The 17,583-nt window shown below is 39.6% G+C and overlaps 1 protein-coding gene across 1 annotated transcript in view; it reads left to right on the forward strand.

The window, feature by feature from the left end:
* The window catches only part of ACVR1C (activin A receptor type 1C), a 75,486-nt gene that overhangs the window by 53,591 nt on the left and 4,312 nt on the right, over positions 1-17,583 (forward strand). Inside the window, exons 3-6 of the mRNA XM_040644727.1 lie at positions 7,077-7,316; positions 11,879-12,109; positions 14,636-14,803; positions 16,154-16,310. Coding sequence (XP_040500661.1) covers positions 7,077-7,316; positions 11,879-12,109; positions 14,636-14,803; positions 16,154-16,310 — 796 coding nt within the window. The remainder of the gene's footprint in view (positions 1-7,076; positions 7,317-11,878; positions 12,110-14,635; positions 14,804-16,153; positions 16,311-17,583) is intronic.

A 17,583-nucleotide genomic window follows, 5' to 3' on the forward strand; every position in this document is an offset into this window, starting at 1 on the left:
TTTATAACCAATTCTAAATTGAGGATTTCACACAATGTGAGCCCCTACTCTCTCAGTTATGTAAATACTATTACCTGTTTGCTGAAATACTTTTTGGGTGATTATCATGTACAGGACACTGGGCTGGGTCAGAATAGGATTATGTCACATCCGTCTTTTCCAAGTAAAAAGCTGCTTTGTGTGAGTGTGTTTGCTGTGAAAGAAATTATAGCAGCATGAACTTCAGGACAGAGAAGGGTAACTTCTCCCTCGTGGTCAATGTTTTTAAATGCCTTCTCTGAACAAGGCTTTGCTATGAGCTGCGGAAACAGTGATAGGAGATACGGGTGCTAGTTCCAAGGATCTTTCATGTTTTCCATGTAAAAGTTGGCTGAAGAAAAACAAAAAACAAATCCTGATATACTCCTTGAGTAGTTACTATCTAATTTCTTTACAAATGTGTATCATTTGAGAATATATGTTTTGATGACAGATAATAAACTAATCTCTGGGTGCATGCACTGAAGTTAAGAAAAACTATAGAGCTGATTTAAATTCTCCTTCCTGGGGCGCCTGGGTGGCACAGCGGTTAAGCGTCTGCCTTCGGCTCAGGGCGTGATCCCGGCGTTCTGGGATCGAGCCCCACATCAGGCTCCTCCGCTATGAGCCTGCTTCTTCCTCTCCCACTCCCCCTGCTTGTGTTCCCTTTCTCGCTGACTGTCTCTATCCTGTCGAATAAATAAATAAAATCTTAAAAAAAAATAAAATAAAAATAAATTCTCCTTCCTAAATTTCATTAATCTCCTCTCCGCTGGAGTCAAACTTCTACAGACCCCATGCCAAAGATGATATTCTTCCATCTCACACTCCTAATTCCTTAACATATAAAAACATTATTATTCTTAAATTCAGACAAAAGTGGACAAGAGAAGACTTGAAGATACCCACTGTTCCTCACGTACTCCCAGAAGCCCAGCAACCCAAGGAGAACTGCCAAGACATACTTATACGTGTGGTGTGACCTGTGTACTATGAAGTCATGAAATTATTCCAGGAGAAGACAGTGGATGGAAACATCCATTCGTAGACTGAGCACTGAACCACAGAATGGCCCCATCAGTAGCTCATCTGATTCAGTTAAAAGGCAGAAATACTTCTCATGTTATTTCTGTCACCTTTGTTGCTCTGTTGAATCTCTAGATTAGATGATATTCTTTTCTTTTTAAAGATTCTATTTATTTATTTACTTGACAGAGAGAGACAGCCAGCGAGAGAGGGAACACAAGCGGGGGGAGTGGGAGAGGAAGAAGCAGGCTCCCAGTGGAGCTGGGATCACGCCCTGAGCCGAAGGCAGACGCTTAACGACTGCGCCACCCAGGCGCCCCTAGATTAGATGATATTCTGCCATTATTCACTCCTTGAGGTTCACGTTGATCAGAAACAACCTGTTCGACGTGATTATTCTTGCTCTGTGGAGAAGGGTGACCATTTGCTCTTCCCTCTAGTGGAGTATGTTGGAGGGCTCTCACTGAATTCACTTCTCACTGGATTATTCTGATGACGTTTACTAGGATCACTGAAGAAGTAGGAAGCTAGGACTACTCCAGGTAGTGGGGAGCTGCCTGCAATTTGTGAGTGTGGAATTACGTAAGAGTGTTAGACAAATAAAACCGGTATCTTTGACCTAGCACCTGAGACCTGTTCACTTCACGCATGCGGACTTCCCACATGGTAAGTGCGGTTCCCGGTGGTTTCATATTGGACTGATTGAGCATGAATGGAATTCTTCATCATGATCTTTCTCTTACCTCCTGCTTCCCTTGCTCTTATGTAAAGTTGTCTTCATAGTTTTCCTTTCAAAATTGTTTTGGAACTGTTCCCTAGATGGGCCATGTATTCCTTAGTAGAATTTAAATTCTATAAGGTCGTGGATTGTGCCCCACTTTCTGGCATTTGCGCTAGAGAGTCGTTCTTGGTGCAGCGTTGTACAAAGCAATCCACTTGTATCGAGTCTTTTGGTAGAGCAGTAAGAAACCAATTCAAAATGTATTTTCATTGCCATCAAACAAATGGTTGAAATGATGGTATCCACATTTAAGGATGATTTGAAATGGGCAGGTTAAACGAGGTTCATCATGAAAATTTGGGAGACTTCTCAATGCTTAGCATGTCATTCTGGTTTTAGCAAAAGACATTATTCCTGTTAAGCTAATTAATAAGGTAGCTTTGAATGTCTTAGAGGCGATGCATTCCTTTGTTTCAACTGCAGATATTACTTCCAGTTTCCCCCTAGAGACCTGTGAGCTAAACTAAACAAAGACCCTTTCATTGCTGCACAGGCCTGTGTCCTAGAGGGTGTATAGGGTAGGTGGAAGGACCACAGTGTTCAGTTGGCCCTGGTGGCATTTCTTCCATGTGCCGGGATAGAAGCAGACCCATCAGAAAGCATCTCCAGCAGCATCATCTTTTTTGGATGGCTTACTACCTGAGAACATGGTCCAAGCTAGAAGAAGAAACGCTTCCCCTTGTGGGGTGAATGGTTGGAGAGGCAGTTGAAGACTTGATATTTATATTGTCATGGATACAATCTTGCAAGATGGTATCTTTTCACTCGGGGCAAAAATTTTAATAAAAGGAATAAGAGTGGTTTTAATATTAAATTAGTCTGTGGTTTCTTTAGGGGTATTTCAGATCCTCTTCAATTTCTGTAGGCTACTTGCTACAGCAGCTTCTGGAAAGGAAGCACTAATCTTGTAAAGTTTTACAAATATTCACTTTGGATGGAGACCTCTTTTCTTTGTCTGAATTTGTTTTTTAACAGTTGTCCAGCCAGTACATATGTCTTCAATCACTCTCAAATTGTTTTTTTCTATTTTTTTTTTTTTTTTTTAGAGAGAGGGTGGGAAGAGGGGCTGAGCGAGAGGGAGAGAGAGAATCTTAGGCAGGCTCCACGCCCAGCACAGACCCCAACTCGGGGTTTGATCTCACAACTCTGAGATCACGACCTGAGCTGAAATCAAGAATTGGATGCTTAGCCGACTGAGCCATCCACACGTCCCTTCTCAAAGAGTTTCTATTCCTCACTCCATTGTAATGTCTTTGTTTCTAGTCGGTTGAAGGTCATTCAAATATAATGAAGAAAGATGTCTTTACATGGTACGTAGACATTTTCAAGATTTCTGTGCCAGTGGTCAATATGGGCTATTTGAAGCAATTGATCTAGTTCCTAGCTCCACTTAGTTCTAAGGCATCTCCTACTAATAGCATACACTAAGGAAACATAAATTAATTTAAAGGTCATATAAATCTCGTAAACATCAGTAATTATAAAAATTACTTTTAATAAGGAAAAAGAAGAGGTCAGCAGAGGAGGAAACATGGGGGTCATAGGGATCATGCCCATATTATCTTTTTCTTTTCATATTAAGGATTGCTTCCCTAAAGCTGAAGTAGGGCATGGCAAGGAGGCACTGTCCTGGGAGAAGCTGAGTCATTCAAACTCGTCCTGAAATTTATTTGAGGAGTGGCAGCGACCATTAACTTTCACCATCAACAGTTCCATTCAGGTCTCTAGGGGAAGTTGCAAAGTTCACACACACACACACAAAATGTTTAAAAAAATTTTCCTCCTTCCTTCCTCCTTTCTTCCTTTTCTTTTATTGTTTTGTCTTATCTTACTTTCTTACTTTCTACTGCCTTTCACGACTCTCTTCAGCTGTCCAGTATCTTCCACCCCATTCGGGTCAATGTGCTCTTCTCCCTGCCTTGTTACTACTTCCCTTCCCTGTGTGGTCTTGGTTCAATGTATTATAGAGCTTATATAGGGGAGATATTTGTGACCTAGACTCTCACCCATCTGGGCTAGTGCTTTTCTCTCTGCCCCCCCCCACCCCATTCTATTCTATTTAATTTGCTAGGGAGTGAAATAACATGAATGAACAATGCAGCATTCCCCAGACCTCATTTTTGGGATAAACATATTCCCCCATGGAGCTGCTTATAATATGGAGCATGCATTTCATTTGGCACAGGCAATCTCAGATTGGAAATTGTTGAATAACGAGAGTTCTCCTATGATCGAGAATGCTAGAAAAAATAATGTGCTCATCAAAGGTAACTTATTAAAATGTATTCTTAACTGCACTACTATCTCCTTTTGCCATGACTCATTGGGTGTAGACTACAGCTTTTCTTCATTTATCTCCTGTAGAGATTACAATCAACATTTGGTTTAGAAGATAGTTTTACAAATGTTTGCTTTAAAAATTGCTCAGTGTTTAAGGAGCTCTTTCCGGATGCTGTTGCTAGCCTTTTTCTAGCTGAGTAATCTTTTTTTATTACTAACTCCTATCAGTAAATTTGTTCACAAAAGTAGAAAACATTGCCCATCTGTAATAAACATCTCTGAGAGCAGTAACCTTCACTAGAGCAGTACGCTTTTACAAAGAGTATTCTATTTTCAGGGTTGCTGACCTTTCGCCTCTTTATTGGTTGCCATAGTGATGATCTGAGCTCTGCTTAATAGAGCTTTACTAAAATGAAGACAGTCGATAAGCTTTTTAACTCTAATGTTTGTATTGATAGCTTCTGATAACATATATTGAAATAAGATATATCCATATCAATGTATCTAATAGTGGAATTTTATTTTTTTAATTTTATTTTTATTTTAAAAACAGATTTAAGTAGATATCTATGTAGGTTGCAAGAGATTAAGTGCTTTGTGTGGCTTTCATAGAATTCCTAAAATACCATTGTGAGGACCTAAAGATATAGATACAACTTGAAATGTAGATTTGAAAGATCATTGTGAAATGGATAATAAAATCCTTTTATAACAGCAAATGGTAGAAGTTCCAAGTACCACGGTTAATGATTTCTGAAGCAAAGTCAAGTCAAAGAACTCTTTTAGCACCTTGTCATGAGAACATTCAAGGCCAAGTTCTCCCCATATGCACCTGTACAACTTCTGATGACTTCAGAAGAATCCTGAAACATTCAGGAGTAGGAAAGTTGGAGATCTGCCAGAATTTCTGGGGCAAAGTAGAAGAGAATGGATTGTTTGTTTCCAGAGTTCACTTAACCATTTTAACTCTTTTACTTATCGATCATAAAAAAACTTTTTAGGATTGTAATGATACTCGTATGAACACGTTTTTGAGGAATTTGATTCCTTTTCCTTGAGAATTAAATATTCATTTTGCATTTGTATTTATATATTCCAGTTGACATATTGTAAGTAAAATGTAAATGCATTTAATATAATAAGCTCTCCAGGATTGTCATTGCAGAGAAAGAAGTTTGAGGGATGGCTTAATTCATAAGGTCCATTATCACAGTCATTTGTTTAGAGTCTAAGGTGCAGGTGTTGCGCGTTGCTCTCCATGCGTGTCTGCAGCCCGCTCTCTGGATATGCCTCGTCAGCTCCGGGAGGGTGTAGTCTGCTCCAAGCATTATAGCCGCAAATGGAGAAAGTATTCGCTCACTTTGCTTCTCTTTCTCCAAAGCCTGTATTCTTCTAATTCTCCTTGATGTCTGAGAAGCTAAGACTGCAGAATTCTGTTCCTATATCCTATCAAATACTTCCTAAGGCTTATTAAAAACAAAACTCACCATCCCTAATGATAGGACACGGGGATAAAATTAAATTGATCCCAAGGCTGCCTTTAGTGAACAAAGAGAAAATGAACTATGTGCTCATTTCAAGTGTCAAAATAATTTCTAGAAAAATACAGAAAATATCTGTCATAATAGATTTTTCATGGATCACTATTTTCCCTAAATTAAAAAGATTTCTTAAGTGCAAGAAGAGCTTTGGAAGAATTGGCTATCTGTATTTTAATATTAGAATCCCAAATTATATCCTTATGTTACTTGGTTTCAGTTATCATGTTTATTTTTCTAAAACTAAAGATCTTATCCCTTACTTATTATGAACAAAACTAGAGGAACTTTTAGTGGTTCGACCGTTCAAGAGCTGTCTATTAATCATCTCCAGTTGTAAACACTGGGGATATAGCTGAGAACAAAGCAGACAAAATTCTTTCTCTCACAAAACCTACGTTCTTTGGAGGGAATCCGAGAATAGAGAAATAAATACACGAATATACAATGTGCCAGGCGGTGGTACAACCCAGGAATTAAAACAAAACAGTAAAGTGGTGTAGAGAATGAACGGGGACAAAGAAGGAAGTACTACTATTTCAGATAGGGTTCAGCCAAGCCCATCCTGTCCCCGCCCCCCCCCCGGATGACCTCATGGGTCTCTTTGCTTTTACACCTGCGCCCCTCTGCAGCCCCACGGAATAAAAGGGAGATCACATAGTTAGTTCACCTGCTCCAAGTCCTGAGACAGCGTCTACTTGGAATAGGATACACAGTCCTTCATGCTCTTCTGTCTTCTGCTTTTCTCCTCATTTACTGCACTTCGAGGCATGGGTGGTTCCTGAGCAGCCCGAGTGGGCCTCATCTCGGGGGCTGTACACTTGCTTTCATGTTGCCCAGAGCGCACCTGCTTGGGATCCCTGCCGCCTCCCAGAGCAGCCTTCGGGAGCGCTCTGTCTAAAGGGGCATCCCGGCATCACGCACTTCCCCTCTGCTTCAGCATAGCGCTTAGGGCCTCTTACTTGGGCATCACATATCCATCTGTTGAGTGGGCGTATGAGAACATAAGCACCACGAGAGCAAGGATTTGGCTCTCACGCACCACTGTATCCCCAGCACCTGGAATAGTGGCAACATATTGCAGGAGCTCAGTAATTATTTGTGGCATGAATGAATGAATGTGCTTCAAGGATGGACTGCTGAAAAATGGGGAGAAGATAGTAGAAAAATGTCAAATGCCTTGGAGGATTTAAAAAGGATCCCATGCACTGGTGCTTTCCATGATCTTCATTCTGGCTCCCATTGTCACCTGGCATAATTATTCCGGGTGCATCCTGACCTCAACTCCCTTTCCCCATCTCTGCTTATCCCCTAGAGAATCTTTACCAACTCACCGAAGTGCAGAGTGTGAGATTTTGGTGATCACATTTCCAATTTCCAGAGTATCTTAAATGGCTTTATTTATGGTCATGTTCTTTCTTTTTTAACTGAAGCATCTCCAAATGCCCCCAAACTCGGACCCATGGAGCTGACCGTTGTTATTACTGTGCCAGTTTGCCTCCTGTCCATGGCAGCCGTGCTGACGATCTGGGCATGCCAAGGTCGACCATGCACAAACAGGAAGAAAAAGAGACAGAATGTGGAGGAACCCCTCTCTGAGTGCAATCTGGTAAATGCTGGAAAAACTCTAAAAGATCTGATTTACGATGTGACTGCCTCTGGATCTGGCTCTGGTATGTGTCCGTTGTGTCCATTTTGCAGTAAGAAAACTCTTATTTAAAAATAAATAAAAACAATTTCTAACAAAAAGGGCCCAAACATTATGAATGGCATCATTTAGAATGCTTGCTGTGGTACGTGGGAAGTTTTGGTATAGAAACTTGTTTTTGGATTTGATGAAGAGAACCGAGTATCATGGCCGAGTGAATTAAGTCCTCTCAGTTGCCTTTTCTGCCTCTAGGTTTTCAGATTCTCATTTTTACATTCCTTCAGAATTTATTTCTGAGGCTAGAAGCAGTTTCTCTTCTCTCCCTTCCCCCCGTTATGGTTAGTAATAATCATTGTTGCTCTCCTTAGTAATGTTTCATGGGCACAGAAGTTACTGTATTTAAGGAGCTGAGTTCTGGGCGAAAGATGTTAGTTAGGCTAAGTGGTATTCTCAGAGTGTCTTTGCTTGTGGTCATGGAAGTCTTCAGAATCCGAAGCAGCCCCTGGGATGTGTGTGTGAAGTCAACAGGGAGCCGACCTGAAATTAGAATCGAGAGTATATTCTTCAAGCACAGAAACAGAGACGATGGGGAGCAGAGAACAGCCAACAGCGATGACTCCTGCGCTGGCTGGCGCTAGGGCAGTGCGATAAGTCTCTTCCTCTTTAACGGCACTCCACAGCCCCTGGTGAAGCGATTCAAAAGACCAGGCTGTTTGATGGCCTTAATGAGTCTTTCTCATCCCACAAACCGTATGAGGGCATTTTGGGTTTCTGGCGACAAAGCAGATTTCTCCGTAATAACGAACTTTTCAAATGGCCTTTCCTCATGTATATGTCCAGAAATCCTGTCGGCATGTGGTACGGCAGAAATATGAACTAAGGTAAGCCTAGGTGGGTCACTTCAGGAGCCCCTGGGTCCCCTCTCGTTTTGGAAGGATCATTAAGGATGATTATCCCAAACAGGCTTTGAGAAACTTCCCAGGCCGTGGCCGTTAGGGGCATCCAGACAGGCACAATGAACAAGGGCAGATGACAGAGGGGCAGTAGCATCTATATTTAACATGAAGCAGATTTAGACTCACCGAAGAGTCCAGAGAAGAGAGGCCTAATTAGGTCATCCACAGAGCCCAGAAGGTTTGTGCTTCTGGGGGCAAGATCACCTGCTCTGTCGTGGACCAAGGTCTCAATGTTGATGCCATCACTGCACAAATGAAGTGGCATGTTTTCAAAGGAGGCGCACCTAGAAAAATGTCTCCAAACTGCAAAGTTCACAGAACTAAAATCCAAATTAAATTATTGCATAGAAAGCTGACATTCTTCCTTTAAAAATAAAGCTGTTCACATTCAGTACTCACTCTTCCTTGACTATTACATCCTGGGACCCACTATGTCCTAATTTCTTGAGCACTGGTGACATTCTAGGCACAAAACATGAGCACAGAGAGCTCTGATTTGTGCTCAGTTCCTGGAAACCTCATATAATTTCTTGTTGAAGTTCAAGTGATTAAATAACCGTCTATGTAATACTCTCTCCAAACATTTCAGTTCATCTAAAGATGTGAAGTAGAAATGTGTATTTCACAGCTACTCCTTGAATATATTTAAGATGACTAAGAATTTCCCTTTCAAATAAAAATAATAGAGATTTTATAACAGGAGACTGGATATTTAGTTTAAGAAATAAACATGAGCCAGGACATGAAATAAAAAAAAATTAACATTAAGATTTTTTTTTGGTGTCTTTGTGCATCTTTAAACCTAAGTCTGGGTTTATTGACTGCTGGACTCTCATCTTTAGATTATTCTAAGATCTTTCTTAAAGAGAAAGCTGTATGTGTACCCAAGCACAGATGATTTTTATCAATGACCAATTGGAAAGAGTTTTAAGCACTTTTTCTTAAAGTCGGCTACATCCATTTGGCAGTGAGCACCGGCTACAAGTACCTGATGGCCGCAGTGCCTTTGGTAATCAGAGAGAATGGGTGTAGCTGCAGCAAGGTTTGCATCATGAAAGCTTGTTCATGCGGAGGAAATGTGGTTCCGCTTCCCCTTTGCTTCTCTTAATTGACCAGTAAACTTTAGGCCAAGGCAGTTTGGTAGATGTTGAGAAACGAAAATTGTGAAGTGTATCCTTGACTGGGTCAGGGACACATTTCAAGGAGATAGAATACCTGCAAGAAAGAAAAGGGGACCGATGTGCTGCTGGACGATTTCTGAGAATGGATTGTGTCTCAGGTGGCTTCTGAGAGACTGGGTGGCTGCTTTCCTGTCCCAATATAACACTTCTGGTGGGTGGTGACATTACTGAAAGTTGCCTTCCCATCAGACATCAGCTTTTACAACCCCTAGTTTAAAAAAAAAAAAAAGAAAAAAGTAAAATGAACCTATAGGGAGAAGCAAAGTCTGTGTATCTTCAAATGAAATCTCTGAGTGTACAAACAAGAGCTAGATTATTTGGAGTTAGTTGCCTTGAAGGATACCGAAGCAACTTGCCCAGAGTTAGTGTCTCAGCTTTAACTGCTGTGCTGAGGACTTTTGATGAGCTGTCTTACTCTGTTCACGGTCTGTGGCATTGGTCGTGTGCTGGATCAATTTGCCGTTTGAAAACAGAGGCTTCTCGAGCTCTCTAGTCAGTTGTTAGTAGCGGTTGTTGATGGTGATGTTTGGGTAAGTGTGTGCATGCAAGACAGGGGAGGGAGGAGAGAGACTGAGATTGCAATTTGGCCTGATAAATGTTACACAACTTTGATTGTGTGGTCCAGTAGTAAACTTGGCCATAGCCTACGAGAACCAGCCCTTGGAGTTTGCTGCTGGAATTCTTCCCAACAGGAGAGGACTGCAGGCATGTCCACTGAATGGTGAGAGCAAGAGTTTGGACTAAACACCAGCATTTTAGCTGTAGGTCGGCCTCCCACTACAGCCTGTTTCTGGGCGAGTCTTCGATTACTGCTGGGCCCCGATTTTCTCATCCCTAAAATGATAAAGTTGAACTAGACGATCTCAGAACTCTCTGGCTGTGGGGCCCTATGACTAATTGTTGAGATCCATAATAGCACCCTTATAGTCTGTGCTTATTTAGCCACAGTGGGTGGTTCTCATGAAGATGAGAACATCTGAATAAACCGTGGCTCATTTCAGGAGCAGAGGCCGAAGCCTGCAGAGCTTATGGGGCTGTAGCAATGAGAGTTTCCGAGCCATCTGAGTGCAGGGATAAGAACTAAACATGACTTTCCAGAGTAAACTTATACTGTTACCTCTTTACCTATTTTCCTCGAATTAAAAGAGTGATAAGTACCCATCGTGGAAATTAAGAAAATGTATATTAAAAAGAAGAATATCACAATTCCCCCTGATTCCACTAAATAGGAGCAACCATCATAGCATTTGGCAAATTTCCTTTTCAGTCTTTTTCTTGTGCATATTTTGGATAGCTAGGTACACTTTAGATGGGTAGAATTTACTGTGCTATTTTCAGTTAACATTATAGCAAAAGTATTTTCCCATGTCATTAAGAAATACCTCCTCATAAACAGCATCGTTATCATTTGCTCTAAGTAATCTGTTGTAAGATAGAATATTAAGGGCAAACCATTACTGAACATGTAATATGCCAGATAGAGTGCCAGGTGCGTACCACGCTTATTCATTCTTATATTACCCCTATGAGATAGGTACTGTTAATATCCCTTATTTTTAGATAAGGAAGCTGAAGCTCAGAGAAGTTCCATTATTTGCCCGTGGTTACCATGTGTCACAGCTGAAATTTGAACTGAGGTCTTTCTTATCTGTTCTCTTAATCGCTGCACTATGTTTAACAGTTTTTCTATTATCAGATACTTTCCCTTCTATTTCCTGCAAGTAATAGTATTAAATATTTTGACATAAATGTTTCTGTGTTTTGCATTAAATCTTTAGGCTAGAATTCTAGAGGTGGGGTTATTGGTTCAAAGACCTACACTCAGAATATATTTCCCTTGATTTTTTTAATTTCACGAAGAATATCCATTTGATATTTTCTATGACAATGCCTTGCTTTTTTTAGTGTAACATGATTACCTCACTTGGTTATTGAATCTGGTTCTTCACTTTGCAATTTTAATTTGGTTTTTGAAAAAATTCACAAGGAATTCTTCTGCTTCCCCAGTTGTATTAGTAGCTGCATTTTATTTTAGAGGCTGACAGCCTCTTTTTTTTTTTTTTTTTTTTAACCTTGTGTATTTAGTAACCTGATTGGCTTTTGTGGGCAAATCAGGGAGATTTGCAGCAATTCTGGAAAATCAGGTATCTGTAGCAGCAGGCTATGTTCAAGAAATTTTTATTTGGGAATGTGAGAAGAGAAATTCATATTAAGAATTTGCAGTGAGTTTTTTTGTTGTGTTTTCTTTTGTTTTTTTGTTTGTATGTTTTTGTTTTTGAGCATGGTTTGGCCTGAAAGTTTGGTACAATGATGCTTATTTCTTCAAAATCGTTAAAATTATGAAAGTACTTCAATGTTTGCCTTTTTATGTGAAAATAATGGTCACCATGACAGTTCTTTCCTGACACTTCCGTGTTTGTAATCATCAATTCCATCTTTTCTTTGGTTAGGTCTACCTCTGTTGGTTCAAAGAACAATTGCAAGGACCATCGTACTTCAGGAGATAGTGGGAAAAGGTAGATTTGGTGAGGTCTGGCATGGAAGATGGTGTGGGGAAGATGTGGCTGTAAAAATCTTCTCCTCCAGAGATGAAAGATCTTGGTTTCGGGAGGCAGAAATTTATCAGACGGTTATGCTGAGACATGAAAACATACTTGGTTTCATTGCTGCTGACAACAAAGGTATTTTCAATCTAATTGGGTTCAGCAAGTAAACATGTTATGTCCATCATCAGATCACCATAAATAATTTCTTTTAATAAAACACATAAAAGTCTAATTTCTTTACTGAGGATAGAAAATGCTTTACCTCTTCTCCACAGATAAATGTACAGAACCATACAATAAAGTCAGGGCAAACGAGTGATATTAAATCATGATGACACCATAGCCAGGTTGATATTTAAAATATTTGGTGACTGGTATGGCACAGGAATCAACCAATCAGAACAGAAGCTTCAACTGGAACAGAGTCCTGGGAGAACCCTGCCATGCTAGCTTTTATCCTTTATTTGCTGGTTCATGAAGAGATCTGGAGGCATCCTGTCAGGGGGTGGGGTAGGAGGTGGGGGAGGTTGCTTTGGGTGTCTAGGGCGAAGGGATGGCATTGGAATTTTGAATAGCAGCTGTGAGCCAATGAGGACAGAAGTATTTCAATATTTTAATAACTGGTACAGACATACCAGTATTGCTAGTTGAATATTCACCTTTGCTAGGACTGTACTTCTCATCTGTATGAATAGGCTTCAACTCCAGGACTCAAATTCTCTATGAACATTATCAGAATGGCAGCAAGCAAATCAATTTTAGTGAAATTTTCTATCAATGTACGTTGAGTATGAATTATATTGAGGTTTAACATCAACAACCTCAAACAGTATGACTTTTTGAGATTTGTGGCGCAAGACAGAGCATCAATGTTTTGATATTGAAATCGATATTCATAAAATACGGTATAAATACCCGAGTAATCAGGGACTGGTTATAATTTGTGGATTACCTATGCTTAGCTTTCTTCTTTTTGCATAGCTTTTACTTATTTAACTGTGCATTAGTTCCTATAACAAAGGGAAATGGGGCACAAGGATGAGCAAAAGATGATGCAGTCAAGGTTTTTTGAATTCAAATCAGTAATACTCATGAAGAACTTTGGTGAGGTAGAGATTTTAACTTCTATCTAAAAAACAAATTATTTTTATCTATTATAAGCTTGATATTACTAATTAGATGACAAAAAAGAGGCTTAGAATTACTGTCCATTTTGGCCATTATTATGTTTGCACATGGTATCTGTTTTCTGATTTACTCAGGTACAAACTGAGTAAAACCAAGATGAGCTTCAAACAAAAAAGGTTCTTTCCAAATTCTTAATTCTATATACTTTGAAAATGTATCCAGACTATTGAAAAGGAGACATTTCTTAGTAAGCTAAGAACTTTTTCGTTTTCTTCCTAAGCTTGAGCTCAAGTGTACCTATGATTAGATTAATTAGCATTGTTGTCAAAGCAGTAATGACTTTAGTTATATGGATCACCTTGATGGGGCTAATTTAATCATGATGTTTATTTGATTATAAGACAATAGGCCCAAGGGAGATCATCCTTGATTGCCTTTTCTTCAGTTTAACTGGTCTACCTCTGTCACTGGCTTACTTATCAGTGGCTTTGTGCATGATTTCAAATGACCTCCAATATCGCTTTCATCTTCATTTCTAAATCTTTTGTGGTATTTATAGTTCCAGTGGTTAGTCAACGGTCTGACAGAGACGTTGATATGAGAGGGCAAGAGAGCCACTGGCACTGAGCAAGGAGAGAGGTAGAATAAGGGTTAGTTTTATACATGGTTAGTTTATTACTGAACTTTATCATGTTGATTTTTGTATTCCTAGGAAATTTTATCACTACCTGGATTTAGAAATTAAATATTTGGATTAAGAGTAACTCTTGTACATAAGGCATTTAATAGAAGAAGTCCTTAGCAAATGTTCATTATTGCTTCCTTTCTCTGAGAGTCAGAACTGGTCAGGACTGCCCAAGGCTGTTGTAGACACTATTCGAAAAGCTAAAGCTAACTCCAGGGACTCTAAGACCTGGAGAAGTTTTAGGCTAATTTCTGTTCTGCTAAAAATATTTTATAAGCTGGATTAGCTTTTGGTTGAATGAAGTAAATTACTTGAAAATGTCTAGTAACTGTATTTGGCTCTTAACGTAAACTTTTAGGGAAAATCAGTTTCGTATTTTGAAAGGTGAACAATGTGAACATTCTTAGAATTTTAGAGCTTTTATTACAGTAATAACACTTTGTGTAAATTTGTTGCATTTCTGGTTTGTACTGGAACGATCTTTCTTAAAAGCTCAGAGTAATTTATAGCACCACAGTGAGCCTAAACGCATCTGTCAGTAGTTTCTCCTATAAAGTGGTACTATCAGTATATAAAGAGAATAAGAAAGGGGTTGTTCACTTAATCAGAATCACTCTCACAGCTCCCGTAGTGCTGGCGGGTACATACAACAGGCTCTAGCACAGCAATATCTTCAGGGATTCAGTGAGAAATTTTACTTTGCTAATTTGGATTGCCAGCATCCTCACTAAAGGAATTAGCTTTGCTTTGTGGATAATACAGATTTACTTCAAATACATTTGCTAAAAAGCTTTTAGTTTCTTTCTCAACATATATTTACAGCAATAAAACGACTTTTTCCCATTTAGATAATGGAACTTGGACTCAACTTTGGCTTGTCTCCGAATACCATGAACTGGGTTCCTTATATGACTATTTGAATAGAAACATCGTGACCGTGGCCGGCATGGTCAAACTGGCCCTTTCGATAGCTAGTGGTCTGGCCCACCTACATATGGAAATTGTTGGCACACAAGGTATGTGTTTTCTTCCTAAATTTTTTTCTGCTTGGATATGAAGATAGAAACACCAAGTTGTGTTTTAGTGTTTAGTTGCATTTTAGTTTATTACAAACAAGTAACAAATGTAAGAAACACTAAGGTACCTTATAAAGCTGAGGGTATTATCATAATACAGCCAACTCTCATCTATGTACTCTTCATTTTGTATATTGACCACAATAATAATTTTACACCTGGTGGCTCCAGCTTTGCCATTTAGCACACATCCCTGGGAGATCTTGCTTTGGTGGCAAATGCTCTATAAATATAAATAATTTAAATATTTACCTTTGATAGCTAAAATAATTGGAGATGGTAATGTGAAAATATTGAAAAAATATTGAAAAAAATATTTACATATAATGTACTCAAAGGCCAAATAATACCCACTGTCTTTTCTACTTATTGTGTTAATAGAGAATTCGCTCTAGAAAGTCATTAGTCCAGTCAGGGCAGTGGTTCTCAAGTTTGGATTTATGATCCCTTAAACTCTTAAAAATTATTGAAGACCCCAAAGGTTTTTGTGTATTTGGGTTCTATCTATTAATATTTATTTACTCTAGAAACTAACACTGAAAAATTTAAAAAGTATTTATTAATTTACTTAATAATAATAAAATATTAAACAAGCTTTAAAAATTTGCATCTTTTTTGTAATACAAAAACCAATCTAGTGAAAATATGGTTTCGTTTTACATTTTTGCAAATCTCTTTAATGTCTGACGTAATGCCTGGATCTTCATGCATGTTCTTCATTCAGTTGTTCCTTTGTGTTTTGGCTGGAGTATGTGAGGAAAAGGTAATATCCCACAGATACGTATTTGGAAGAGTCTCAAAGACTCCCAGGGATTTTGGGGTCCCTTTTGAGAACTGCTGGTCTAGGGTAGTAGAAGTTTGAAACTTACTTTGTAAGAGAATACTTGCTATGTTCTTATGTGGATGGAGCGATGCTAATTCCTCCGTGTTCAGGCAACGGAAATTTATTAGTGGCCACTAAGTGCCACCTAGTGTTCTAAGCGTCAAAGTCATGCTGGTGAAGAACACACAGGCACTGCCCTTAGGCAGCCTACAGTCTAGCTGGGAGCAACAGATAATTAAACACCGATGTGAATGAACAATATAATTTAGACAGTGATAAAGGTTCTGAAGAGGGCAAAATGACGTACTCTGTGGAGACTGACAGGGGATGTGGAATGTGTGGTCAGGAAGACCTGTCTTCGGAAGTGACTTTTGAGCCAGCTCTTCAATGTGATTCCTTTTAGAGAGTGAGTCTTCTGTAACAACAACAACAACAGCAAATGAGTATTCTTTTCCTATGGTTCGTAGGTAAACCTGCTATTGCTCATCGAGATATAAAATCAAAGAATATCTTAGTGAAAAAATGTGAAACTTGTGCCATAGCCGACTTGGGGCTGGCTGTGAAGCATGATTCGGTACTGAACACGATTGACATACCTCAGAACCCTAAAGTGGGAACCAAAAGGTACGATCACTCACTTTGGTGGCACTCTCGGACGTATGACTGCCCCGTAAACGTGAAATCCTGGGATGAGTATGTAGGTTTTTTGGGGGTGGGGGTGGGAGTCCAAATGGAAAATCATTAGGCCCAAGAAAGCAAGCAGTCTTGTCTGGGTCATTGAGAAGTCGGTGACAGAATGGGTATAAAGCAAGGACAGTTTAGTCATATGCGCAGTAGCCATTTGGGTGGGGAAGCCAGTAGAGAGGGATGGTGGAAGAGATGGTGATACGTTATTTTGAGTGGGCCAGTTTCTAGGAATACATTTTCCTATGGATAGGTGGGGGGAAAGATGTCATCAGTATATAGCTCCTCCAAAGCCTTTCTACTCACAAAGGAGCTGAACTCAGGCTAGTTTGTTCAGCATTCTAAACAATAGAGGCAGAGTCAATATATTGAGCAAGGTAAGTGAGGGACTCTAAATACAGACGTGTGCTACTGCACTCCCTTAATATTTCAGAATATGTAACAATTTTTGTATTTACTATAATTGTACTTATCCTTAAGTCTCGCAAATTGATGCGTATTGAGATAGTAGGAGTTTGGACACAAGTCCCGCATTCAAGGAACAGAATCTCTGAAGGTTCAGAACAAGTGTGAGAGAAGCAGAACATACTACATATATATTACGACAGGCCCATTAGTAATGGGATTTCTAATGCTTTCTTGTTCTGGCCAACCTGTGGCCATGCGGCCATCATACTTCCACTTCCTTTTATTTGAATATCAGGATCATGCTGTTTTGACATAATTCCTGAGTCCTTGACCTTGCAGTCAGAAAACAACCAAAACATTTTCCTGGAGTTGTCAAAGGCTCTTGGGAGTAGAGGATTTCTGGTAGAGTTGACCTCCAAGCCATGTTTGAGATTTCAAGTCCATCCCTCTGAGTCCTTCACTTGGTTCCCTAGGAGAATTTAATGAGGTCCCAGGAACACTTCAGGGCAGTTTATTCAAACTGGGCGGCCCTACGGGACTTCTCTTCTTTTTCCTATAAAAAGTAAGCTTCACTTGCCCTTCGGACAGTCTCCATATCATTGACCCCTAGGAAAGTCTTGGATGCTGGCCTCCTTCAGAAGATCTAAAACTTTTCAGAGTTTGGGAGGGTATTACATCCTCATCTTAATATTCTGGGAAATCGTCAGAATCCCCCTAGGACAGCTAGACTCTGGCAGATCCCATGGACTATAGATTTCTTTGGTTTAGTCTTATTCAAACGAAGCTGTCATCTTCTTGTAGCCAA

This window comes from Ursus maritimus, unplaced genomic scaffold (genome assembly GCF_017311325.1).
Source record: "Ursus maritimus isolate PB19 unplaced genomic scaffold, ASM1731132v1 scaffold_1, whole genome shotgun sequence".
Classification (NCBI taxonomy): domain Eukaryota; kingdom Metazoa; phylum Chordata; class Mammalia; order Carnivora; family Ursidae; genus Ursus; species Ursus maritimus.